This window comes from Manis pentadactyla, chromosome 8, assembly GCF_030020395.1.
Source record: "Manis pentadactyla isolate mManPen7 chromosome 8, mManPen7.hap1, whole genome shotgun sequence".
Classification (NCBI taxonomy): domain Eukaryota; kingdom Metazoa; phylum Chordata; class Mammalia; order Pholidota; family Manidae; genus Manis; species Manis pentadactyla.
Window position 1 is genome coordinate 140,443,814 of NC_080026.1, and position 24,833 is coordinate 140,468,646.

General features: G+C 61.5%; 3 protein-coding genes across 4 annotated transcripts in view; all 3 read right to left on the bottom strand.

Moving 5' to 3' along the window:
• Positions 1–2,941: 2,941 nt before the first annotated feature.
• LOC130678842 (disintegrin and metalloproteinase domain-containing protein 8-like) lies at positions 2,942–11,313 on the bottom strand (the record flags this gene model as incomplete). Its single annotated transcript, XM_057505404.1, has 20 exons — positions 2,942–3,129; positions 3,457–3,537; positions 4,432–4,510; positions 4,694–4,758; positions 5,136–5,322; positions 5,613–5,727; positions 6,360–6,444; positions 7,033–7,110; positions 7,577–7,763; positions 8,074–8,158; positions 8,246–8,435; positions 8,549–8,638; positions 8,842–9,019; positions 9,109–9,257; positions 9,524–9,605; positions 9,712–9,881; positions 10,162–10,230; positions 10,348–10,410; positions 10,664–10,847; positions 11,177–11,313. Coding segments are annotated over 20 exons (2,322 nt in total), but the record flags the coding sequence as incomplete, so codon positions are not given.
• LOC118934262 (disintegrin and metalloproteinase domain-containing protein 8) lies at positions 11,171–14,923 on the bottom strand. The gene is made up of 5 exons (XM_057506535.1): positions 13,467–14,923; positions 12,527–12,630; positions 11,585–11,661; positions 11,343–11,421; positions 11,171–11,253 (listed from the first exon to the last, which is right to left on the bottom strand). Exons 1-4 carry the CDS (start codon positions 13,510–13,512, stop codon positions 11,388–11,390), a joined length of 261 nt encoding a protein of 86 aa, XP_057362518.1. The 5' UTR covers positions 13,513–14,923; the 3' UTR covers positions 11,171–11,253; positions 11,343–11,387.
• Positions 14,924–15,077: 154 nt separating this feature from the next.
• Positions 15,078–24,833, bottom strand: part of TUBGCP2 (tubulin gamma complex component 2) — a 21,582-nt gene continuing 11,826 nt past the window's right edge. For both annotated transcript variants that reach the window (XM_036929615.2, XM_036929617.2), the window contains 13 exons: positions 23,182–23,389; positions 22,749–22,948; positions 22,241–22,430; positions 21,574–21,719; positions 20,429–20,609; positions 18,921–19,101; positions 18,386–18,558; positions 17,992–18,120; positions 17,502–17,622; positions 16,816–16,959; positions 16,209–16,337; positions 15,401–15,564; positions 15,078–15,299 (listed from right to left, as the gene is read on the bottom strand). In XM_036929615.2, the coding sequence (XP_036785510.1) occupies positions 15,170–15,299; positions 15,401–15,564; positions 16,209–16,337; positions 16,816–16,959; positions 17,502–17,622; positions 17,992–18,120; positions 18,386–18,558; positions 18,921–19,101; positions 20,429–20,609; positions 21,574–21,719; positions 22,241–22,430; positions 22,749–22,948; positions 23,182–23,389 (2,096 nt within the window). In that variant the 3' untranslated portion in view covers positions 15,078–15,169. The remainder of the gene's footprint in view (positions 15,300–15,400; positions 15,565–16,208; positions 16,338–16,815; positions 16,960–17,501; positions 17,623–17,991; positions 18,121–18,385; positions 18,559–18,920; positions 19,102–20,428; positions 20,610–21,573; positions 21,720–22,240; positions 22,431–22,748; positions 22,949–23,181; positions 23,390–24,833) is intronic.

Sequence of the window (24,833 nt, forward strand, 5' to 3'; positions counted from 1 at the left end):
GCATGGGTTGGGGTGGCGAGCCCCACCCCGGGCCGTCAGCCTTGGTGCTGGAGGGGCCTGGGTCCTGCAGGCTTTCCAGGCTGCTCCGGGAGAAGCCACCGGGGCGGCGCTCACCCAGTTGCCACGGCCTGTGCCCCTCCCTGCGTTTCCAGCTCAGGGACTGGGGAATCAGGAACTAACAATTGTGAAAAGCAAGCTTTCGGTGCCCCGGGGCAGATGGGTCAGGGTGGGAAGGGGCACCACCGAGGCCTCCTCACAGTCTGGGCCTCGGGGGAGTGGGGACAGGGGCTTCACCACCACGTATCTCCAGGTCACTCTCTCTGGCAAATAAGAAAGCCATGTCCAGAGTGGTGGCTGCAGCAGGCTCAGAGGCTGCACAACTGCTGCCGCTGGGCAGCTGCGCCAGGCATGTCCTCCACCTTTCCTCTCAGCGCACACAAGATGGGCTCGATGGCGGGCGTGCTGGCCACCACCTTCTGGACATCCGCCTCCAAGACACACAGAAGCAGCCTGTGAAAGACCTCCCTGCACAGGAAGTAGAGGCAGCCTTCAGAGCCATGGCCCTGCAGGGCCAGGCAGTGGACCGGCTTTCCTCGGAGAGGCAGGACTGGAGCCTCTTCTTGCCCCGGCACCCAGGCAGGCCCGGGGGCCATCTCAGCCCCAGCCATCCCATTCGGGGCCACAGAACACTGGGTGCCCCTGGGCCACCGTCTTCCTGACAGGACTTGTGGTAGAATGCACCTTCCTGCCCGGGTCACCCCTTACTCTGGGGGGCTTGGGATCTGTGACCACCACCACACTGACCTGCCTGCATCTGCCACCCTCTCCCCCAAGGCCTCCTCTCGTCTGAGCCCCCTGCACAAGTCCCCTCAGGACTGCCCAGGCCTTGGCCTGCAGCACCTCATTCCTGCCCCTTGCACCGCCCCCACAGTCTGCCACCCCCCCACCCCCCACTAGCAGCTGAGTCCTCCTGTGGCTCCAGGGACCCTTGGGGGCTCCAATCCCCCCTCTCCACCTGCCCTCAGGGACTCAGGCAGCTTCCTCCCACCCACACATTATCCCCACCCCACTGCCCCTTCCTCAGGGGCCTTGTCTTTCACGTGCGTGGGTAAAATTGCAGTTATCTCCAGAATCTCTCACCTGTCTTTGTTGCATCTCCATACAATGGGTGTTTCCTGGGGGTGGAGAGTAACATCTCCATATCAATAGGTAATTAAAGGGCAAGCAGGGGATTATCTGGCCCCCAGAGGCTGGGTGGGGGCTGCCTCTGCAGCCGGGTCAGAGACCGGGGAGAGCAGAAGTAGACTGCTTCTAAGAAGCAGGTTTCCTAAACTTTACTTCGCTTTGACGGATCTCCATTTCAAAGGTATTTTGCCCCGGGATTTTCCCCATGGAGTTACGATGTGACTTATCTGACGGACACATCTGCTTATCTTCCCATTAGACTCTCAGCCCCTCAAAGGCAGGGCCTGTTCACTGCTCTACTATGCTGGAGCACAACCTGTCTCCTGGCGTCATTGGTGGGTGACGGGTATAGTCAGCTAGGCTGTACACACAGCGCAGGGCAGATGCCCCAGCAGGCAAGCACATCTCAAGCTGACCTGCGCTGTCCTGAGGGGGAGTCCCCAGGTGGTGACATTCTGGTGGACAGGAACATGGATACTGACAAAGGCGTCCAGCAAGGAAACAGCCGGAGAACTTGTCCTAGTGGCTGGGAGGGGCGAGGGTGGCAGAAAACGTGCAGGGCTGTGCTGGTCTGAGCCCAGAGCCCTGCCTGGTGAGAATGCTCCAACTGCGGAGCCTCTAGCTCATGTGGCAGGTGGGGACACGGCTGTGCAGATCCACAAGCCGGGAGTGGAGGTGCTTGTCTCCACCCACCAGCATCGCTGCGGATGGGGGTGCAAGGTGAGCCTGGCAGCCTGACAGGCTAAAAACCCTGTTTCCTCACACATCAGCTTCCCATGGCCCCCGACGTGGATGAGGACAGAGGAGGCAGGGGAGGAACAGGGAGGGCCCGAGTCCTGGGGGCTGATGGTTGGGACCAGGCGGGAGCCCCTGACCGTGTGGGTGCCCCAAGTCAGAGGGCTGTAGAGCTGGGCCCCGCGTTGGAGTAGCTGCTGAGGCACCTGGATGTGCCCCACCCTCCACAGGCATGCTGGGCCAGCAGTGCAGACTGCCCCATCCCCTTGCTGCCTACTCCTCCCTGCCCATGGGCGCAAGGCGCTCCTAGCACCCCTGCCCGGGTCTGTGCGTGCTGCAGGGAGCCGGGGGAGCTGGGACCCTACAGGAGGAGCCCTGGCCATCCCATCTGCCAGCTGCATCTCTCTGGGCCAAGGTTCTTGCTGGCTGGGAGGCATGACCTCCACACCATCCCTGTGCAGAGGAGAGTGCCCCAGGCAAGCTGGCAGTGGCCCTGGCCTTGACCCCGTAGGCGGCTCCCCAGCCTTCACTGCCCAAGGAGTAGTCCAGCCAGCCAGGCGTAGACACCTGCCGCGGGAGGCACCCGGCACCACAGGGCAGGTTGTCATGGCCATTGCTGGGAGACCATCTGGAAGGGCCTTGGTGGCCAGGACGGTGGGATGCCAGGTGGATGTTGGGCCATTAGCGGGAGACCCGGGGCGGGTGCCAAAGGGGGGCACATGGCAAGTCCCACCTCCCTGATCTGGGCAGGGTGGTGGGACTGCAGGTTTAGGGTGGCTGAGCCCGGGGAGTGTGCAGGGGTGCAGTCAGACACCGCCGAACTGTTAACCATTGGACCCCCACGCTCACATGGTTTACACACACTCCAGCAGTTTAATGAACGCCTCCTGTCACTGCCAATAACTTAATTGTAAAATACACGGTTTTCACTAAAGCTTCAGACTTGCCGGCTGTGCACCTGAGCTCTCCAGGGAGCCAGACAAGCCCAGCACTGGCCCAGGCAGGGAGCCGGGTGTGGGGGCGCAAGGGGCAGGGAGCTGGGTTGGAGGGCCAGCTCCTCCCTTTGGGCTTCTGCCTGGGGGCCAAGGCCCGGGGCTCCGTGGTTCTTCCTACAATCAGGCAGACAGGTGCACATGCCCCCGGCGGGTGGGAGCTCAGCCATCAGCTCCTCTGGACTGGGGGTTTCAGAGCAACCTTTGGGCCAACTCCCTGGGAGGAGGGAAAAAACCTGATTTTAAAAACCAATGGCTACAATAGGCAGCACTCAACCTTACTTCCTTTCACTCTTCCAGAAAACTTAGTTTCCTCAGCAGCGGGGCAGCCCTCGCACAGTGAGCACAGCCACAGCTGCGGTGCTGACTGCCGGCGCCCTGAAGGGTCTTTTGCTACTTTGGCTAGTGGGAGAAAAAGATTCAGTGGCCAGTAGCCTGGCCATCGCTCTAGTCTTGCCGAGCAAGGCGTGACCTCACTGGCGGTTCAGGCTGACCTACCCCTGATGAGGACGGGGAAGGCCGCTGCCCTGGGTGTGGGGCTCACCTGGGTGGGTCCAGGCTTGGCTCCTGCAGCCCCAGGCTTGATGGGTGGCACTGGAGGTGTGGAGGTGGGCCTCCTGACCACCTGAGAGGACAGACACACTGCTGCCTAGGGGTCCAGGCCCTGCGGGGGGAGGCATCTTCCCCCACACTTTGGCTGCCACCAGCCCATATGGCAGCTCCCCACAAAGCCCCTACCCCACCCCAACGTCTCCCAGGAAAAGCTCTTCAATTGCCAGAATGTAGGTCTTCAGAGGTTCAAAAGCCATGAATTAACTACCAAAGTTTGCATTTGTTTGCATTCAGCTCTCCCAGGGCAGGAAAGGAGGTCTGGGATGGAAAGCAAAGGGCCCTGGCCTCACCCCAGCGCCCCAACACGTGGCGAGGCCCAGTGTTTGAACGTCCCAGTAACAGAAGGGCAGCACTTGGGCGATGTCCGCTCCAGGCACAAGCTCCCCACAACCTTTGCCTGGCTGTCAACACTTCCTTGGCAGAAATCTTTCTGCCCACTGTGCCCCCCAACAACTCTTTTTTTCCATCAAAAGTCTCCTAAGACTATTTTTGCAACGTTTCTTTAAGTCTAAAATTAGTTAAAAATACTAGTTAAAAAGGAAGGAGAGAAATAGTCTCTTTTAAGCAGATGCCACTGCTACAGCCAGGCTTCGAGATCAGCCAGAAAGGGTTCAGGGAAGTCCAGAGGCCGGGAGGCAAGCTGCAAACAGGACCCATTCTCCGGGCGAGGCTGGGAGCACTGAGCCCCCGCTCACCAAAGGTCCAATGACTTACACTTGGGAGATTTTTCCAGAACCCCTACAGCCTCACAAACCCAGGGGAGTGCCCAGCCCCTCGCAGCACCCTTGACCTCCCCCAACCCACAGCTGTCCTGTCCTGTAGGTTCTGGCTGGGATGTGGGGAGCCGCCCTGTGGCCAAGGGAGGGAACAGCACAGCTGGGGGCTCCTGAGTGGCCAGGCCTCTCACCTGCTTGGGCTTCAGCACCGGGAGGGGTTTGGCAGGAGGAACAGGTCTGAGCTGGTGGGACGGAGAAGGAACAGTCAGGACCCGCAGCCCCACCGAGTTCAGTTAATGTTCTTGCTGGGCTGGGGTGATCAGCCTTCTCAGGATGCAGTGGCCACTGCCCTGGGGAACCTGGTCCACCAAATGCAGACCCCAGACCCTCCACCTCCCAGGACCCTCCTGGTGCCCCCGAGATGGCCTGGCTGTCAGGCTCCCACAGCCACTCACCTGGCTTGGGGTCTGCTGGGTGTAGACGGGGATGGAGGGCGGCCTGGACATGGAGGCTGGAGGCTGCAGTGAAGAGCCATGAGTTTGGGTCCCACAGGGCTGCCCCAGCGCAGGAGCCAAGGTTCCTGCCCCTCTCAGAGGGGGGGTAGTGAAGCCGTGTGTGTGCATGGGGGGCTCCACCTGCCCCACTGCCCAGCAGGCCCCTTAGCCACATGCACCCTCAGAGGTGCTGGGCAGCAGCAAAGGGTGGCGGGGGCTCATTGTTGCCCTCAGATGGACCCTCACGGGCCAAGTCTCAGGTTCTGTCAGCAGCTCATGCCTGTCCTCAGACAGCCCACCTACAGCTTGGGTTCCACCCACTGGCAGCTCCTCTGAGGCCTAGGGAGAGGATGGGGCAGCCCCCCGAGACTATGGGGCAACGACAGGACTCAGGTGCTTACAGCTGGGGGTGGCCGTTCTGTGGTCACCACAGAACCCCCGGGCTGGGGGCACTGGCTGGGGTGGGTGGTAGGGACTGGCTCCAGGGGTCCCGCAGTGGGGGCCAGAGCCCTGCCCTTGGCTGTCGAGCGGTGCCCCTCCTGGAACAGGGGGTTGGAGAGCCCCACAGCAGTCTTGGGTGTTGAGCTCCTAGGGAGAAAACAAAACGGTCAGTGCATCCTGGCCTTGGGGTCCAGCCCAGGGACTAGGGGGCTACTGGATGTGGGGGCCCCAAATGGTGTGCAGGTCACAGCCACACAAATAGGGAGAGGCAGCCTCACGTGCCCCACCAGTGACGTGTGTGCTCCACCAGTGACTCACGTGCCCCGCCAGTGACGTGCTGATTCTCTCCTTCCTCAAACGGCTGTGGGGCGTTCCCAGCAGGGACAACAGGAAGGAACTCTTGCACACGCAGGGGTTTCGCAACTGAAAGCACTCACCTCCAGCGGATGCGTCGCCAGGCCTTGAGGTAGATAACCACGCCTGCCAGGGTGAGCACCAGGGCCACCAGGAGCAGCACAGCCACCAGCGCGGCCACAGGGAGTCTCCTGGATGCTGCAGGCACACAAGGCCAGGCTCAGGCTGTGGGGGCTGGCAGGGCCCTGCCTGGCCAGCCTGGGCCGAGGGGGGGCACCTTCCTCAGACCCCTCCTTGGCTGTGCCCAACAATCCAGAGCCCGGGTCCCTCCCCACAGCCAAGAGGCTGTCTGAGGACCCTCGGCACTAAGGCCCTGTCCATCACACCAGGCCTCCAGGCCCTCAGGCGACCCAGCAGAGGGTTTGCTGGTGGGTGGCCCTGGGCCCACAGTGACGTGGGCATGGCCTGGCCAGGCCCTGGAGGCCGTGGTGGTGTGGGCAGCTGGAGAGGGAGACGCTTGTGGGGGGATGGCCCCAAGGTTCCTGGGCCCAGGGGATAGCTGAGGACCCCACAGAGGAGCCAGGGCTGCCCTGTCACCCTACCTGCACCCCTCCCTCAAGGACAGGGCCTCCCTTCACATGTATGGCCACTGGCTGCTGGGCCTGCCCTACACCCATGGGGTCAGAATGCTCAGGGGGTGCAAACCCACGTCTTTAACAATGCCCCTCGTGGCCTCAGGCACAGGGCTTCCTTCTCAGGCCTGACCGGGCGGTCTGAGGAAGTAGGAGCCTGGCCACGAGTGCGAAGGCCCCGGGGGGGGCCGGCCCTACCTGGGCGTTTCTGCGACAGCAGCTCTATGCAGTGGGGTGGGGCCCAGCCTGGCTGGCAGTGGCACTGCCTCTTGTGGTTGCACACCTGTGGGGGGATGACCAGGGATCACCTGCGGCACCGCCCAGTGCCATTGGCCCTCATGGACACTCTCTGCAAGGACGCCCTCTGCTACGGTGCCACCGGGCCTGACCTCAGGCCTGCGAGGGTCTCTGCCATGACCCTCACTGATGAGGACAGGCAGGGCTCATCCTAGGGCCTGGCTCTGCGTCTAGGGCTGCCTTACTTAGGGCCCTGCCACAGCTGACCAGGCGTGGAGCAGGGCTCTGCCCCACACCTCTGGGATTCCCAAGCAAAGCGAGCATATCACAGGAGCAGACGCAGGGAGGTCTTCTCTAGGATGGTGGCTCCCCCGTCCCCCCCACAGCCGCGTGGGTCACTGAGGCCCGAGGGCACCCCCACATCTCGACAGAATGTTTCAGATCTGACCCATTCCAGTCCATGTCTACCCACGTGTCCACCCACACGACAGGCCAGGCTGTCTGCATGGGATAGACACCCAGACCCTCAAGAGCGTCAGGCCCGAGGCCCCGGTGGGCTCCGAGTGGTCCCTGAGCTCAGCCTACAGGTGTCTCAGCCCACAGAGAGGCAGCAGGCGGTCCCGTGGCCACGTACCCCGCGGTTGCCGCACTGAGCGGAGCAGTTTCTGGCTCTGTAAACTTGTAGGTCCTGGCAGCGTCCTTTCCAGCAAACCTGGAGGGCCGTGGGGATCTCCTTGGAGAGCCAGTCTAGACTCCTGCTTGAAGGCCCGACCCCTACGCCCCACCTCAGCTGACGGTAACCAAAACCTGCAGGCTGAGCTTCGGGGTGGGGACACTGTGGCCAGCACATCCAGGATGACCACCTGCTGGCCACCAGGGGCATAGAGGACGGGGCCCACTGTCCTGAGAGAACTTGCAAAGGTAAAGGCCTTCGAGCCACGTCATATGGGAACAGGCTTCACCAGCAGCTCCCTGGGCACCTACCCAGCCCTCCTGCTGCCCGCCCTGCTTTTTGGACCACATGAGCTAGCCTGTGAGGGACACATGTCAGGGACCTGGGGTCCAGCAGCCTGGCCACCACGTGGTGCATGTGTGGGTTTGTGTGAGTCCCGGCCCGCGGGAGCCCCTGGGAGCTGCAGCCGGCTGACGCCTCCACAGCGGCGGCCCCGGGTGCTCACCTTCTCCTCACCACACTTGGTGCCTTCAGGCACCGGCTCATACTGGGTGCCAGGCACTGGCTCGTACTGGGTGCTGTGCACCCTGCCAAGTGCCTGGCAGGATGCTAGGTGGGATGAGAGTGTGCAGGAGGTCCGCTCTGGGGGCTTCCGCCCACCCTCACAGAACAGGACTCCACACATGTCAGCCCTGTGGACAGAGGGACTTGCCGTGGAGCCGGCTCTGCTGGAGCTCTGCCGGGTCCCACTGACCCTGCTTGGGGTGCTCCCAGGAGCTGCAGAAGATGAGGCCCAGGGCCCCTTGGACAGGCTGCAGGTCTGCTGATGGGCAACCACACCCCTGTCCTACCTCCCACGAGGGCAGCATACTCAGCCCTGGGGGTCCTGGATGGCAGCAGGATGGACCCCATGGAGCACCCCTTTACTCAGTCCTGGGACTCCTTTGTGCAAAGGACCCTCTAAGGCAGCCCCACTAAGGCTCCCACGTCCTGGACACTCACCTTCCAGAACCCAGGGGGCTCCCGCCCCTGCAACCTGGCAGGATGCCATAGGCGTAGCACTCCTCTGCAGTGACCCGGGCGCCTGCTGGGCCAAGAGCAGGTCAGGCCCTGCTCAGGACCCCCAGCCACCCCGAGGCCTGCAGGCCACCCAGCCGAGGCTTGTGTCCCTCACCTGGCCCCCACAGGTCCCGGCACCTCTGGGCCAGTGTGGGGCAGCTCCCATCATAGCAGTAGCCCCCTGGACAGGGCGTGCCGTTCTCCTGAAAGGCGTCCTCTGGGCACCCCGGCGCCTGGCCGTCACAGTATTCCTCGAGGTCACACCTGTCCCTCGTGGGGCGGCACAGCTCCCCGGCTGGCTTCACCTAACCCAGCGGAGCGAAGCTCACCATAGGCACAGCAGGCCTCAAGCAGATGTGGGCCTGCTGCCCCATCCTGTGTCCTGGGGCCCCTCTCCCCGCTAGCCTGGGGCACTCACCCTGCAGTCCTGGCAGCAAGCGCCCTGGGCGCACTCAGCCCCCACAGCCAGCTGGCAGGTGGTGGCGTTGCAGCAGTGGTTCTGGCAGTCCTGGGGGGAGGGGGCAACAGCCAAGGCCTGAATGGCTGCGTGACCCTGAGGACCCAGGGTCCAGCTGCCACACCCCAGCCCTGGCAAGGACCCTGTGGCTGTTACGGGGGTCAGCCATGGGTACACAGGGCACCTGGCAGGTAGGTGTGGACACCCTAACCTGAAGGCCGGGGAGCAGGGGGTTGATGGCACCTGCCCTATACCTGGGGTGGGCCACAGTCACACTGCTCGCCCCGCTCCACGAACAGGTTTCCGCACACAGGGCCGCCCAACAGCCGGTCAGGGTCCGGGGCGTTCACCAGGCAGGCCGTGTGGGGCTTCTCCACGAACACCTCCAGGTCGGCCCGGCTGCAATGGCTGAACATCCTGGGGAACTGAGAGCTGCATCGGGGGAGCTCAGTCAGGAGAGGCGGGGCACACTGCAGGGTGCCTGGTCTGCAAGCCCGCGCCAGGCTGGGGGGCCGTCCTACCCGATGCTGGCCGCCATGACGCAGCCGCCGCCCTCCCGCGGCACCGGGCAGTAGCAGCCTTGGACATTCTCGTCGTGGTCCATGCCCAGGTTGTGGCCCATCTCGTGGGCTATGGTGGATGCCACACCGACTGGGTGGTGGTGGTGGTCCTACAGGAGAGGCTGTGCTGGCCGTGTGGCACCTGCCCACCCACCCGCCCTGCACCCGAGGGGCCTGGTGTCACTCCACCAGCGACAGCTCTTGAACAAAAATGAGTCAACAGACCCTCCGGGAGGCAGCCATTCAGGTATGACCATGGGGACAGTGGGGGACAAGCACAGGAACCCAGTCCCGAGGTCACCCCCCATGTTCCCCTCTACTCTGAGTGGGCTGTGAACCCAGCCTGGCCAGCAACCCAGGCTCGTGCCCTCCGCACCTGGTTCACAGCCCCCGAGTCCCAGGAACACATGGAGGACACTCTGGCCAGGCCCACGGTGGTCCCGGTGAAGTCAATGCCGCTGCAAACAGGAGTGATGTTTGCCTGGGACCCCGGAGCAGGGCCCCTCTCCCCAGTAGCACTCCCTGCCTGCCCTGGAAGGTGGCCTGCACCCATGGCCGACTCATGTGATAAGCTGTGTGTTGTCGTGTGGGTGCCGCCCTGCCAGGCTGTGCGCCCGCCAGGCCAGGAAGTTTTCCAGCGTGATGTTGGCATGGGAGCTGACACGGATTTTGTCCCCACTGTTCCAGACCTCCAGACCCACCAGGACCACGCGGAAATTGAGTTCCTGATAAAGCTGGGAGGAGACAGGGAGCTCAGGATCAGGCTCCAGGGCGGGAAGGGCCAGGCCCCAGGGCTAGAGCCCCCCAGCCAGGCAGGAGCAGACTCGAGCTCCCTCCCCACATGAGCACCCTACCTGCTACCTTCCCCCCCAAACAGGTGCCCCGAGACCTCTACAACCAGGGCTGCTATTGGGCTGAGTGAAGCCTGGTCGGAATGGTGCTTTGGTACTAAGAGCCCCGTAAGCCCCTGAGGGGGACAGTCCCCGGAGCCCCCCAGGGTGGGAGGGCCCCCACCTTGTCCACGTGGTTCACCACCTCCAGCACTCTCTTGCGCACAGCTTCTCTGCTCCCCAACAGCCGGAACTGGGGAGACAGCAGACCTTCAGGCTGCAGCCCCCACAGGTACCTCTCCACCCCATCTCCTCCCTGCCTCTGGGTCCTTCCGCTGCACCCCCACGCCACCCACCCTGGCCCTGGTACCTCCGTGCTGTCCACAACCACAAACAACTCCACATAGCGGGTCTCTCGGGGTAGCGGCCAGGTCTGGGGAGCAGTGAAAAGGCCATCAGCTGCCCCAGCCCAGCCCTACTGGCCTGGGGTCCTGGAGCTGCCCCCAGCCCCTGTGCAGCGCTGGGGGAGCCAACCAGAAGGATCCACAGCTGCAGGGGGGTGCCAGGCTCAGCCCACCAGTCACAGGATAGGCCCAGGCCCACCCCCACTCTGCCAGACACACGGCGAATCTGGGGGATGCACAGGCCCAGTGGACAGGGCCCCAACTGGCCAGGGCCTCCCTCACCGGGGGCCTGAAGGCTGCTGAGATCCTAGGCCCCAGGACCTCATCCAGGCTGCGGTCGCTGACCCCACAGGTCCCAGCCTTCTGCTGCAGGTGCTCCGCCTGGTACAGCACATGCTGCCCTTCTTCATCACTCCCAGCAAGGGGCTCAATCAGGTGGACAGCTGAGCCAGCCCGGAAGAAGCCCCTGAGGGCAGAGGGGAGCCAGGTGGTTCTGAATTAGGCACCCTGCCCGGGAGGGACAGGAAGCCCCTTCTGGTGAGCGAGGGAGTGGTTCCACTCCACACTGGGCCAGGTGGCCCCCGGGGGGATGATGTGCTGGAGAGCGCCCAGGGCCCTGGGGCAGCCCCAAGGCTCACGGAACCTGTAGCTCCTAAAAAGGACCCAAACAGCCAAGTGCAGGTATCCCCGAATCTTGCCCCTTCCTTCTCAGCCCTGGTTTACTTCTCTACAAAGTGGGGTGGGTGGCGCCGGGGCCCTGGCGTTCTGATGCCCCTGCTGGGTCTGAGCACCCACCTGAGGCCAACACAGGTGCTGAGGCTGGCGGCCGAGTGCTCCTGCCCCTCCACGTGGCCCTGGTAGAAGCAGTGGTCCTGCGGGAGGAGGGCATGAGGGCTCCTCGGCCCACTCCTGGGACCCCCCCACACACACCGCTAGCCGTGAGTGGCCACGAGGCCCCTACCTGCCTCGGTAGCGGCTCTGTCACCTGGGAGCCGTCGGCCGCCGTCTAAGTCTCTGCGTAGCCTGAGCCCACCAAGTCCCTGGAGAAGAATCACTGTGGTGCCCGTCTGCCTCCCTCAAACCCACCTCTGGTTTGGAGAACAGGTTGGGCCAGGGAGCCAGCACCCAGGACACAAGTGTGCTGGGTGCAAGGGTGGGCAGCCTGGGGGTACCAAGAACCCAGCAGGCTCAGCCCCCACTCACCTGTTCTTCTGCAGATGCAGGGTAAAAGTGTGTCCTCGGGCCTCAAGGACATAGCTCACACTGTCGGGGTACAGTCCCTGAGCCAGGGGTAAAGGAGGGGTCCAGGGTGAAGGGCCCTGCTCCAGCCCACACCCACCTCAAACTTGGGGGCAGGGATACCGCCCAAGGCCCTTAAGGCTGGGGTACCCAGCAGCAGCCTGGGAGCCCCTCAGAGCAGCCTAGGCGCTCTCCAGTTCAGGCAAATACTAGCAGGCAGGGTGGCTGGGCTGAGCATGTGGGGAGCTCTGCCTGAACCTCACCAGTGCCCCAGACCTGTTTCCCACCTGTCTACACAAGGGTAACGATGAAACGCTTCTAACCCAGGCAGTAAAGGAGGTGGGGCCTGCAAGCAGCCTCTTCCAGCACCAGGTGCCCACCACTCCCACCGGGCACCGGGCTCCACTGGGGCTGGGGGCACAAGACCCACTTGCCCGCGGGGAATGCCTGCAGCTGGAGATGAGGGTGTGTGAGGGGCTCCGGGCTCACCCACCCCTCAGGAGGGCATGCAGGCCTGTCACCAGACACCCAGTTTCAGGAATGCCCCCAGGCAGCCCCGGGGACTTCCAGCCCAGCCCCAAACACCCTGAAAGGTGTGTCATCAGCACACCCGTGGTGAGCCATGCCCTCCAGCCTAAGAGGAATCTGACTTATCCCCCGGTGAGTGAAACCGGGCTGTGGCAGGCGGGGAGTGGCCGCAGGCCTGGTTCCTGAAACGAAGGCAGAGCCCTGCAAGCAGGCCCCCGGGGCTGACTCAGCTGCCAGCTCCTGGGCAGGCAGGGGGTAGCTGGGCGGAAGCAGTGGGGGGGGGCACCCCTTCAGGGGGCTGTAGAAAGGCTAGCCCCTTGCATCCCACCGGGCACACCGTCCCTCCCACTGAAGGAAAGTAGCTCTGAGGAGACTTACCGAGTGGGAGGGCAGGGCTCTGCGGGCACGGGCTCCTGGCAGGCGCCGGGGCCACACCACCTCATACTGCTCCACGTGGGGCAGGGGGTCGCTGGGGGCTACCACTGCGGGAGACACCAGGCTGGCCTGGGCGTGGGTCCTTGCCCCTCACTAGCCCTTGCGGAAGTCCCCCAGGCTGCCCCCAGACAGAGCCCCCAAGGTTGGGGGCTGACCTGGACATCCGGCCCTACCAAGGATGAACGGGTCCTGTGGGGGGCAGGCCTGCCACCTAGTACTTAAGATTACACCTTCCATCTCAACTAATCACATAACTGCACCAAAGGGGAGGGACGGGCCTCCTTGGCAGGTAGCTTGCACAGCCCGGATGAGGAACTGACCGGTATGCACCAACAGACGGCGGGGCCCAGGCGAGGGCACCAAGAGGCTGAAGACCAGCCACTGCTTTGACCCCCTCTCCAAACGTTAATGGCTGTGTCTCTGCACCATTAACTTTCAGGTGTTAAGTGGTGGCCCAGGAAGTGGCCGCCTCCCCAGCCTGGAGTTGGGACACCAAGAAGCCCAGCCTGAAGGCGCCCCTACCAGAAGAGGTGGGGGCCAGGGCACAAGGCCCTTGTGGCTAGACAACCTCCAGGGCACCCCCTGCCCCTCTGCTGGGCCACTGGGCCTCGACCCTGCCTCCCTGCCGGGTGGGAGTGGGCCATCACCTAGAGGCTGGGGCACACCCCAGGCTGGCGGGGAACTCCACCCAGCTCCCCCGCAGCCCCGGCCCCTGAACTGAGCCCGGAGCACACCCAGGCAGCCGGCCTCCCTCAGGTCCCTTCTGAAGGTCCTGTCTGCTGCTGCTGGGGCCTCCCTGAGGGGCCACCTCTGCACACCAAGGGCACAGGGTCGGGTGAAGCCAGGTGAGGGCGCCTGGGGACCCAGGCATGGCAGCACTCACCCTGCAGCCACAGCATGCCGAGCAGCCCCAGGCCAAGGCCGCGCATGGCTGGCAGGGGGTGGGGGGCCCGCGCGGGCACTGGGTCCAGGGCCCGGTCCAGGATGCGCTCCCTGCTCCGTCCGGCCCTAGCAATCTGATCAGAGGCCCATGCCGGCGCACCCCGCCCCTTGACCAGCCCTCAGCTGACAGCCAATCAGCCCCGGATACGGAGGGCGGGGCCATACCTGTGGAGAGAGTATAGCTCCCCCGTCTTTTCCAATTTCTGCTCAGTTTTGGGCCACTAAGCGGTTTGTATCCAGCACGTGGTGAAAGCTTCAAGGACCAGGCTGAATTAAGGTGGGTGGAGCACAGACTTCCCGGGCCCCTCCCTGGAGCGGTGAGGGGCCAGCCCCGAGGTGAGGTGTGGCCCAGGAGCCCTTGGAGAGGAAGTGTCTGTGAAAGGCTGTGCCAGGGGTTTGAGGCAGGTGGGTGTGTTCTCTGACTTCCTGGGCAACAGAAAGCCCTGGGGTTCCTGCTGGCCAGGGGCTGGACCCACAGTGGGGGTCCTGGAGGGCAAGCATCTGTCATAAAGCAAAGCCACGTAAACACAAATGCTCCTGGCAATTTTACTTCTCTCCTCAGTCATGTTGCATATGATTTGAAGAGTTCGAAGGCAGCAAGTCTGGATCAGCAAAAACATAGCTGCTGTGGACACACGCTTCCTCTCCCAGCTGACAGGCTGGCCTTAGGGCCGGCCATCCCCTACTCAGCCCACAGGACCCACCACTGACCACTCCCCTCCCGTCACCACTGGCTACCAGCACCCAGGACAGGGACACTGTTTCTGGGCCTCAGGGCCAGGCAGGCAGCCCCAAGCTGAGGGCCAGCAGGTGCCTCTGCTCACTGGTGAGCCTTTGAATAGTGCCATGACTCTGGAAAATCTGTGCACACATCACGCCTGCACATCCTGCAGACTGGCAGGGAACAGAGCCCCCAGCTGTGCCCCTGCAAGGCGGTGGCCAGGGCAAGAACTGCCCACACTCTGCCCCATGGGGACAGAGCTGTGAAGCCTGGACTGTCTCGAGGAGCCCTGCCAAGATCACCTGGAGCATGTAATCAGAATGGAACTTCACAAATCACACACACACGCACGCACGCACGCATCAGCAGATAGGGGAGGCTTGGCCAGGAGTGTGGGCAGAGGGGCCAAACTGAGAGGTAGGCACAGGGAGGGCAGTGATCCCAGAGAGGCCCACAGCAGGAAGGGAGGGGCACCACACAGGAGCAAAGGGCCCCTGGCAGGCACACCCACGACCCAACCCCCTCATCCCATCGGGCTGTGCTGCCCCCTGGTGCCCAGAACAAATGCAGTGGCTGAGGGCTACTGGTGCTGAGGCGGCCCAGCCCAGCTCTCTGGACGGCAAGCAGGGGCACTAGGCCTGGGTTTGGTCCCATGAGGCCTCCTGATATCTTCAACCTGCCCAAATGCTGTTTTCACAGTCTTTGAGGCCAAAAACATTTTGAAAAATGACCCTCTCCACCTGAGGAAGCACAGGGCTAAGCAAGCCCATGGAGACAACCGTGTGGTCTGGGGGCTCTCTGAGGCAGCCGGCACCAGAGCAGACGATGAGCTGAACAGACCACCCTCAGGCTTTTATTTAGACGATACACACAGCAAGGTGCAGCCAAAGCTTCTGAGGCCTTCCTGCGGAGCACTCACGGGCTCACTGCGCGGTGACGGCCACCCTGGGCGCCAGGGAACCCCGGGGCACAGGCACATGGGCCGCCGCCCTCTGGCTCCTCTCTGCAGACAGGCGCTCCAGGCGCTCGGTGTAGAAGCCGTTGAAGTCAAGCCTGCGGGCAGGAAGGGTGGTGTGGGGGCGTCTCCCTGTGGAGGTGAGAGGGACCACAGGGGTAGCGGGCGGGATGGACGGAGGTGGGGCCACCCCACCCACCTGGAGATGACGCTGGCCATGCCGTGCTCGCAGTCGCTGGTGCTGTAGATGCTCAGCCGGGCCAGCAGGTCAAGCAGATGAGCTGAGAAGTTCTGATCAAACTTGCTGATGGCGGCCTCGAAGCTGGAGGCTAGCTGGGGGGCATCCACATGCTCGGCCAGGTGCTGGAAGACAGGCAGCTGAGTCCACTGGCCTCTGGCCCGACTGAGCACTAGCAGGTTGACTTTGATTTTTTTCAACAGAAATGGATTTGGGGAAGTTTTCATTTGATAAGAGGTATAAAGTGAGATTATCATAAAATCCCCAACTAGGGGATGTAGAGACACAGTTGGGGTGCTGGCACCCTGCTCTAACCGCCACACAGAACCAATATGCCAGCGCACCTCGCGTCTTACGTGGCTCAGAACCCTCAAGATGACAGCTTGTCTTCTCCTGGCCACCTCCCCACAAGTGAACAGACCAGAGGACATGGGACCACGTCTGGGCTCCATCCGGGTCTAGAGTGGACCTGGGGCTGACCCTCAGGATGGAGCCACATGGCCCTTCTTAGTTAGTGAGAGACTTTATCATAGGGACAGCAGGGCCACGGCCCCGCGCCTGCTGACGGCCAGGCCCTCTGCTGGGCACCCTGCAACTCAGCCGCACCAGTCCTGGGCATGCCCTCTGGACACCCAGAGCCTCGCCTCCAGCACACGTCTCTGTGGCTAGTGTTGAGAGTCAAAGGCAAGACTCAGCAAGAGCGCGGCCACAACCCCATCCACGTTGCCAGGGAGAGGGAGGCCTCACAGACCGACCCGCGGGCGCGCACCTTCCTGGCGAGCTCCTTCCGGGCACGTTCCTCAGCCCGCTCGGCCTCCGTGGGCGGCCCCAGCATCGTGCCATGCTCTAGCGTCAGGCGGCCCGGCTCACTGTCTAGTTTCATGCTCTGAGTGAATCTCTTCGGTTTAGGAAGAGACGCCTGTTAGTCACCCCCAATTTGCTCCAAATGAAACCCTGGCCACTGTACATCTGGGCCCCTGCAGCCTCAGGGGTGGCTTCACTCAGGGAGGCCACCGAAGAGGGCCCACTGCGCCACTGCATTCCCACACCTGATCCAGAGCAGGACTAACTGCTCCAGAGACGGTTTGTGTGTGGCATCCCCCCAGTGGGCTCGACATTTAAGGAGCTGGCACACCCATTCCCGTCGCCTCTGTAACCAGCCACAGCACAGGCTCTCCCGCTGCCCTCAGGCCCTCCCCAGTGCCCTCCAGCCCTAGCAGACCTGTGTCACCACCTCTGCCCCCATGTTTATTTTGTGTTCTTGTATTTGAGCACTGCACGCAACATGCCCTAACACTAACCCAAGCTCTGACAACAGAGCCCCACGTCAGAACCAGCAGACAGGGTCCCTTGGCTGCCGGCCTGGCACTGCACACCTGCATGCAGTTGGTGAACATGACGCACACGGACATGAGCTTGGAGAAGGCGCGCAGCAGTTCGGGGTTGGTGAGCATGCAGTCCTTCAGGCAGCTGTCCAGGAAACCCGTGTGGTGTGCCAGCACATCATCAATGTTCCGGGCCTGGCAGAGGGGCTCTTGTCAGAGCAGGCCCGATGGCCAGGCCCGTGGGCTTGGCACACTTCTGTTCAATTTTCTTTTTTAAGTGGTCCTGTGGTCTTTTGGGGGAAAGCTTCAAAATACCACTAGAAGAAAATAATACTGAACATGGTCCCCAGACAGGTCCCAGATTTGGGCTGTAGAAGACAGAATGCAACAAGAAATCCTGCCGGTGGCCACTTTCTGCCTCTGGAATCTGGTGACAGGCGAGCCTTCTGGCTGATGGGCCCAGAGCCCAAACGAGCCGCACTGGAGGCTGGGAGCCCGGCGACCACGCCCTCCTCCGGCACAACCCCTCTCAGGTCCCCCACTCGCTCACACTCCCCGTGGCGCGGAGCCCGAGCTGAGGCGACAGGCTCCCCACGGCTCTGAAAGCCGTCGTCAGCTTTGGGACAGCTTGCCGCCGCCATCTCCCAACACCTAACCTGCTGCTCCCTGGACCCTCCATGGAACGTGACCTGCTGGCAGCACCTGCTGACGCCCTGCATGACGGGGCCAAGACTCACGGACTTTAGGCTTTTCTCGAGGGTGTGCCAGGTGGGCTCCATCACCTCGAAGGCTGTGTAGTACTGGATGTTCTGGACGAAGTTCAGCATGCGTTGCTGCAGAGTGAAGGCACCAGCAAGCCTGGTGGGCAAGAGATGCAGATGGCACGTGTGTACCTTGGGCGTGTCCTGAGGCTTCCTCGACGCGCCCTGCTCATGGTGCCCACACAGCCACTCTACCGCCATGCGGCTCCGCAGGCACTGACAGGGACTACCTGAGGCAGCACCAGGTCCTTAAGGGCTGGTGCTCAGGCGTGACCGGCCTGCAGGCCTGCACAGGGGGTCGGGCATGGAGCCAGCGTCCCGTGTGGTGGGTGATGGCCCTGCGCTGCTGTGCAGCACAAAGCGCACTGTTGGACCTAGGCGGAGCACACACCTGACCACGGCGCTGCGGCCATGAGTGAAGAGGAGACCCACTCTGCTAGGGCCAAGAGCGAGCCGAGACACGTACCACTTGGCTGAACGCAGGGGGCGCTGCTTGGCCGCTTTGTTGCTGATCCATACACTGCACAGCTGGCGCTCCACGTGTTTGCAGTAGAACATGTGCCTGAAGAGCATCTGGTAGCGCGTCAGGGCTTTCCTACAACAGCGAAAGGCATATGGGACTTGGGCCCCTGCATGGTTGAGGGAAGCTCTGGGTGCAAGCAGACAGCACTTCGGGGTCGCTGACACATGGTTCTGCACCCAGCCTCCAGGCAGCTGGCGACCCCTACTGTGCACAGAAAGATGGGAAGAACTGCCCCAAGTGCCCCGCAGGATGAGACAGTGACTAGGTGGGCACAAGCCCCTGTTCCTGGCAAACCAGGACAAACATCTGAAGCTGGTGCTCGGGGATCAACACTCACCGGTTAATGATCAGCGACAAGGGCCACTTGACTACATAGTCAAAAGAAAAGGCCTCCAGACCACTCAGCGTGAGCTCAGTGGGCTCAGCCTGGACCATCGCCTTCTCCTGCTTGGTCTCGATGGCCAGAACCCGGAGAAGCTGAGTGATGAGGTCGTGAGGCATCAGGTCAATCTTGGCGAAAGGGAAATAAAAAAGCGTCAGGGCTTGACACCCACCAACCCCACACCCAAGCTAGAAACCGAGACCCAGGACTGAGCTGGTTCCTTCCAACAGGGACTCTAAGTCAAGGAGGCTGGCTTAAAAAACTGAACACCTACTGATGAGCTTCATTTAAAAAAGTAATCACTTTCATTCATAAGAGAACAAAAAGTACAGAGACTTGTTTTAAAAATACCCCGAGAGGTACCCCGAGGAACAGCACAGACAAGTCCACACCTGAATCCCTGGGGATCTAAACCTTTACGCAAGCATCAGGCCTGTAGGCGGAAGCCACATAAGTCACGCTGGCAGGCCGCCATCTGGGGTGGCCCTACCGTGAGGTCGTCCTTGAAGGGGTCTGTGTTGGCGGTGCTCATGCGCAGGGCCAGTTCCAGTAGCGCCTCCAGGCGTGGGGGCGCGATGCTGTCCACCGGCTTCTTCAGCTCCTCCTCAGTGAGGTCCATGAAGTGCACGAAGAAGTCCCCCTGGTCCATCAGGAAGTAGCGTTTGATGGACCTGCATGCAGGACAGGTGGGGTGGAGGTCAGCGTGGCTCTCAGGCACTGCCAAGGCGCGGGGTGTGGAGATGAGGTACTGGGCACTCCCACGTGGCAGCACTTGTACCAAAGACATTTTTAAAGGGCAGAGGGCGACTTGCACTGCTCCCATGTAAGAACTTATTCACTATGTAAGAACTTGTTCACCATGTAAGAACTTGTTAATTATGCTTCAGAAGACTGGAGACTGTTGAGAATTAGGCTTGGGGTTGATTAATGATTATGCATTGAGTTCTCTATACAGAATTTAATTGTTGTTAACAACCACTTGATCAATAAATATGAGAGATGCCCTCTCAAAAAAAAAAAAAAAAGAGTAAGGGTGTAGGAGAATAACCTCGGGGGAGCTAATTTGGCTGGGGAGGGACGTTGGGCAAGCCATCTTTACGATGGGGCATTTGAGCTGAGTTACGGGGGGATGTAGAAATTAGCTAGCAATGAATGGAGGGCGTAGCCTTCCAGGGAGAGGGTACAGTTCATGGAAGGCCTGTAAATAGGCAAACATGTGGTGCATTCAAGAAATGTAGCCCAAGAGTCATGAGGAAGAGAGAATAGCAGAAAGCCAGGGCACAAGAGGCCAGTGGAGGCCAAGCAGCACGTAAGTTAGTTTGGACTTCATTCTAAAAGCTGCAGGGAGTCATTAAAAGCTTTTGTCTGATGCGCATTCTAAGAAGATGGCTCCCCCACTAGAGTCCCACACACTGGCAGTGGAAGGTGTATGATAAAATAATTTCGAAAAGACGTTTCATCTCATCTACAAAAGCCGAATGTTTGCTGCTCCATGACCAAGCAATTCTGCTCCTGGGTAAATAGTTCCAAACTCTAAACTACCCAAATGCCCCTAAGAATAGAATGGTCAGGTGAATTATGGTATATAAGAGTGGAATATTACATAGCAATGAAAATGAGGAAACCACTGTTACCCGCAACAACTTGAATCTCACAAACTTAATAGTGGAGAAAAACAAATACAGAAGAAAAAAAAAGGGCAGAGGGCAAGCAGTCAGTTTAAAGTGAGCAAAGAGAGCATTCAGGTGGCCCTGCGGGGATGGGGCAGGGCTGGGAGCTGAGCCTCAGCCCAGGGGGGCAGGCAGACTACGCCCCTCGGGGCCTGAGGGCAGCACGACTGATCGCAGAGTGAGGACCCACGTGGGAGGTTCCTGTGCACCAGTGCTCAGGCGGGATGCCCTGGCAGCAGCCCCCGTTCTGCAAACACCAGAACTGCTGGCCGAACATGCCGTGGGCAACACGCACCGAGCAGAGGCGACAGCCCCAGGCAGAGCGCACCTCAGGTGTGCCACGAGCTCCCTCTCCTCCAGCAGGAAGTCCAGCAGGACCTTGCTGGCATAGCTGAAAGCCTTCTCGATTTGCTCGACGTACGCTCGCTCCTTCAAAGTGTAGATGACCTCCTTGGCCACTGGGCAGGTGACGTCGTGACCGCACTCTCTGACCACATTCAGGTATTTTCCTGAGAAGAGGTGTAGGAAAGCAGGTTGTACATGTGACAAATCACAGGCCTGAGAGAACAGACGGGACAGACTAGACCGCCTGCACCACAGGGGCTCCTCATGCCTGCATCTCTCTGACCTGGAGCAGAGACCACCCCCAGGAGCCCTGGACACAGACTGACTTAGCCCCCTGAGCCAAGGGTCGGTCTTCAAGCCCTCTGCCCCAAAGCACTGTCAGCCCATAGGGCCTGAGTCCCATCTGCCCTCCCATGGTGACAGATGACTTGGAATCTGGTTACTCCTGACCCCCTTCAGGACAGGAAGGTGGGACAGGGATGATCACCAGGGACCAACCACACTGAGCGCCCCACCCCCAACATGGGGGAGGGGAGGGATGCAGTCAGAACCCCCAGTGCCCGAGGGTTGAGTCAATGTTACTGCCTCATCTCAGAGCCTCCACAGAACCCTAAACGGAGGGTTGGGAGCGTCCAGGTGATGGGCACCCCACACGGGGAGGGCGGGGCCCCCCAAGTCCACCTGGCAGAAGCTCCTGGGCCCGGGCCTGTTTGTCTGCATCCTCTATCGCATCCTCTGTAATAACTGGCAATCTAGTAGGCAAGCGTGCCCCAGAATTCTGCGAGCCCTCCTAGCAGACAGCAGAACCCGAGAGAGGTCACGGGAACCCCCGGGGTGCAGCCACATCAGTGGCCTGGAGACCCAATACTGGTGATGGGCGGTCAGTGTCAGGACTGAGGGCACTAGGAGGGCACCCAGCTGGGGTCCCAAGACCTGGAGAACTGGACGTTGGCATGGAAACCCCCATGTCTGGAGTCAGAGGTGCAGGCTGAGAAGCAGCTCTCCTTTAAGTGGCAGCAGGGTCCTAAAACTAACTAGTAGAGAGGAAGAGAGGGTGCACGAGGCTCCCTCCCAGGGCCAGGGAACGAGCACAGGCAGCGGGGCGCCGGGCGGGGGCAGGCGCCTCACCGGTGCTCAGCACCTTGCCGGCCATCTTCTGCAGGAAGGACGGGATGTGCCGCTGCACCACAGTGTACCTCCGGTCCCAGTACTTGTCGTTGTAGTCCTCCTGGATTTTCTCCTTCTGCAGCTCGTGCTCCTCCACCATGAACTCGCTGGAAAGCGGCAGGCGCTGGTCACGGCACAGCGTGCCACCTCAAGGGCAGCTGCCCCAGAGTCCTTCTCAAGGGGCGAACGTGGCCCTGCCAGCCTCTCCTCAGGGCAGGTGCCAATCTGAGCTCAGGATTCAGGGGTGGGGCGGGAAGCTGGTCCCCTCACCTGGTTCCTTCCCATGGTGAACAAGGCCACACACAGCCCTGCCTCGGACCCGCCCAGGTCTAAACCCCATCACGCAGCGGGAGCGAGACACCCTCCCGCTACAGGCCGGTCACTTGGAGAAACAGTTTCTAGACCACAGATGTAGCTCTCAAACATGTGACGAATACATCTCAACACAACAGAATTGATTCTCTGTGAGCCAACACCCCCCATTTCACGTGTCCAGGTACCTCCTGCTGAGCCCAGACGCGCGGGGCTGTGGGCCGAGTCCACGCGAGGGAGGTGACTGCCCCCTGCGGCCGAGCGGGAGGCAGCCGCAGAGCAGCTCAGGGGCGCGTCCCCGCCTCCCCAGGCCTACCTGTAAGGGTCGTCGATGATGCCCCTGTAGATCCACTTCTCCAGGATCTCGAAGTAGGGCACGCTGGCGGCCTTGGTGAGGTACAGGCACAGCTCCTGCGCCTGGCTGTCGCCCGTGTAGCTGAAGCTCCGGTCGTGGAGGAGGCTCAGGGTCGACCCTCCTACACACTCGCCTTTGTCCACTGAGGTGGCTGCAAGGAGGTGGTGCATTACGACGGACCGGAACGCTCTGTCCCTCTCCAGCCATCACCTTACGGGGACAGGCGCTTCTTTTTTGGGCTATACTCAAACTTTAAGGTGGTAGCCGCTAATAAAGTTTACCCGTGAACTAGTTTTCCTTCTGCAAATCAGTAAACCATGAAGCAACACAGGCTTTGGTCTCAGAAGCCCAGGGCCCAGGTGTAAGGATGAAGCCTGCACCCCAGCCTGGGAGGCCCCAGCCCCACCCAGCATGCACCACTCCAGCAGAGACCTGCCCCCGGGGCCCACAGGGGCGGGCAGGAGCATACCGAGGGCAGCCAGGATGTCCACGGTGCGCATGGCCGGCTGGATGTAGAACCAGAGCTTCTGCAGGGACAGGAGGCCTTGCCTCTGCAGCTGCTCCAGCTGTGTGACCAGGATCAGGTACTCCTTCACCAGAGCTCGCATGGCCGCCGCCAAGGCGTGGTTCACCTGCCCGTACTCGAAGGAAGACTTCTCCTCGATGAACCTGAAAGGAGGGGCCCCTAAGCAGCCCAGGGAAGGCGGGACGAGGCCCCCATGCCCCAAGGGAGACTGGACACAGGCTCCCTGTGCTCGGCCTCAGGCCCCTCTAAATGTTCCAGCAGTGAGGCTGGGTCACAAGGCAGACGCTCCTCAGAAGAGCACGTGGTGACCTTTGCCAGCAGCAAGTGTGAGCAGCTGGCAGGCCGCCTCCAGTACTGGGTCCAATCTGGTGCCCACCTGGCCACAGTGGAGTAGCTGGCAGCCACCGGGAGGATCCTGTTCACCAGCTCCCGGATAGACAGGTCCAGGTTGGGGTCCACGAGGAAGGTCCGGCTCTGCCGCCCAGTCAGGGCCTGGGCAGTGATGTATCTGCCGTCCACACCCACCAGCACGTAGAGGAGGTCCTCCACCACAGCCGACTCCTGGGAGGCCAGGGGCAGCGAGCCTGTGGGCGAGACACCAGCTGGCCACGTGCCTTGCCTGCCCACGGAGCTGCCTACTCTGCAGACCTTTCACCTGACGTCCGCCACCCCAACAAGCCATGCTCTCACTTGGTTCCCCACAAGTAATTTCCTCAAATGCTTATGGACAAAACTTAACTCATGCATTTGGCTCTGACTGATCCTCTTGGAACACCAATGGCTGAGACCCCAACAGCACCCCACAAGCCGGGGAGCCTTAAAGCACTAGGCAAACACAGCCCGATGGGCTGTCAGGACTGTGATAATGCACTTCCTACTTGTCCATGGGGCATTTATTACTACTTGGTCAGTCTGGGGTACTCGGGCATAAAAGGAGATCTTCCTTAAAAATTTCAAAACGCCGCCAATTTTGATCACACACAGTGTGAGATGCTTCCCTCAAAACCACCCCAGGGACTTGAGGAGGCAGCCTTGGTCCAGGGCCACCCACTGAATGCCTCCAGCCCAGCCTCTCAGTCTGAGATGCCCGCGCCTAGCCTCGGGGGCCACGCCATCCCCACACAGACACTGTGGCGCACCTGCGTCAGCCCCAAGGTACCCAAAAGCTGGGCCTGGCTGCTCAGCACACTCTGGGTTGACAGCCCGCTGGCACCACGCCCCACCCATCGTGCATCTGCCTGCTGACGGTGGGACACAGGCTCCAAGCACGGCCGCCTGTCCATCCATGGTCATTCAGGATTCAAAGTTAAGCTCTCAACTGCAAGTTCTGTCTTCTCCGCATGACTCCAGCACACCCAGAACCAGCAGACCCACCACTTGGGGAGAAGCTGGAGCGCCTCCCAGGAACTGTCTCCAACCCCTGGCACCATTCCTGGGAATCTGAGCAGCCACCTAGCACTGCCAGCAGCCTCAAGGGTGCAGTGCCCAGCTGGCCAGCTGCCAGGGCACCCAAGGCCCCAGAGGCCAGGCCCTCCTTGCCCTTCTAGCACCCTCACCTGTATGCAGGAAAGAGCGCCCCAGGCCAGTCTGGCAGGAGGCAGGCTGAGAACAAGGAGCTGGTAGGTGGCATGGCCAGCCTTGAGCTCTACATGGGGGCACCCCAGAGCTAGGGGCCACTGAGCAACAAGGTGGGCCAGGAGGCCGAGCCAACCCGCTTGGGTCTCCACAGCTCCCTGGGCCATGGGGATCGCACAGCTAGCTCTGATAGGGCAGGATTCGGGACTCACATCTACGCCCCAGCACAGTGCCACTGGCCACCGGGGTCATGCTAAAGAAAACCAAAAACCCATTCTTCAATCACACCAGCCACATGTAATGCCCGGGAGCCCCATGTGGCTGGTGGCACTGGACTGAACACAGCAGATTGGGAACATTCTTTCATCACTGAAAGCTCTGTGAAGTTGCTGAGCCCCAAGCCCATGACAAGCAGATGGACAGAGTCTGGCCCAGAGGGGTGAGCAGACGCAG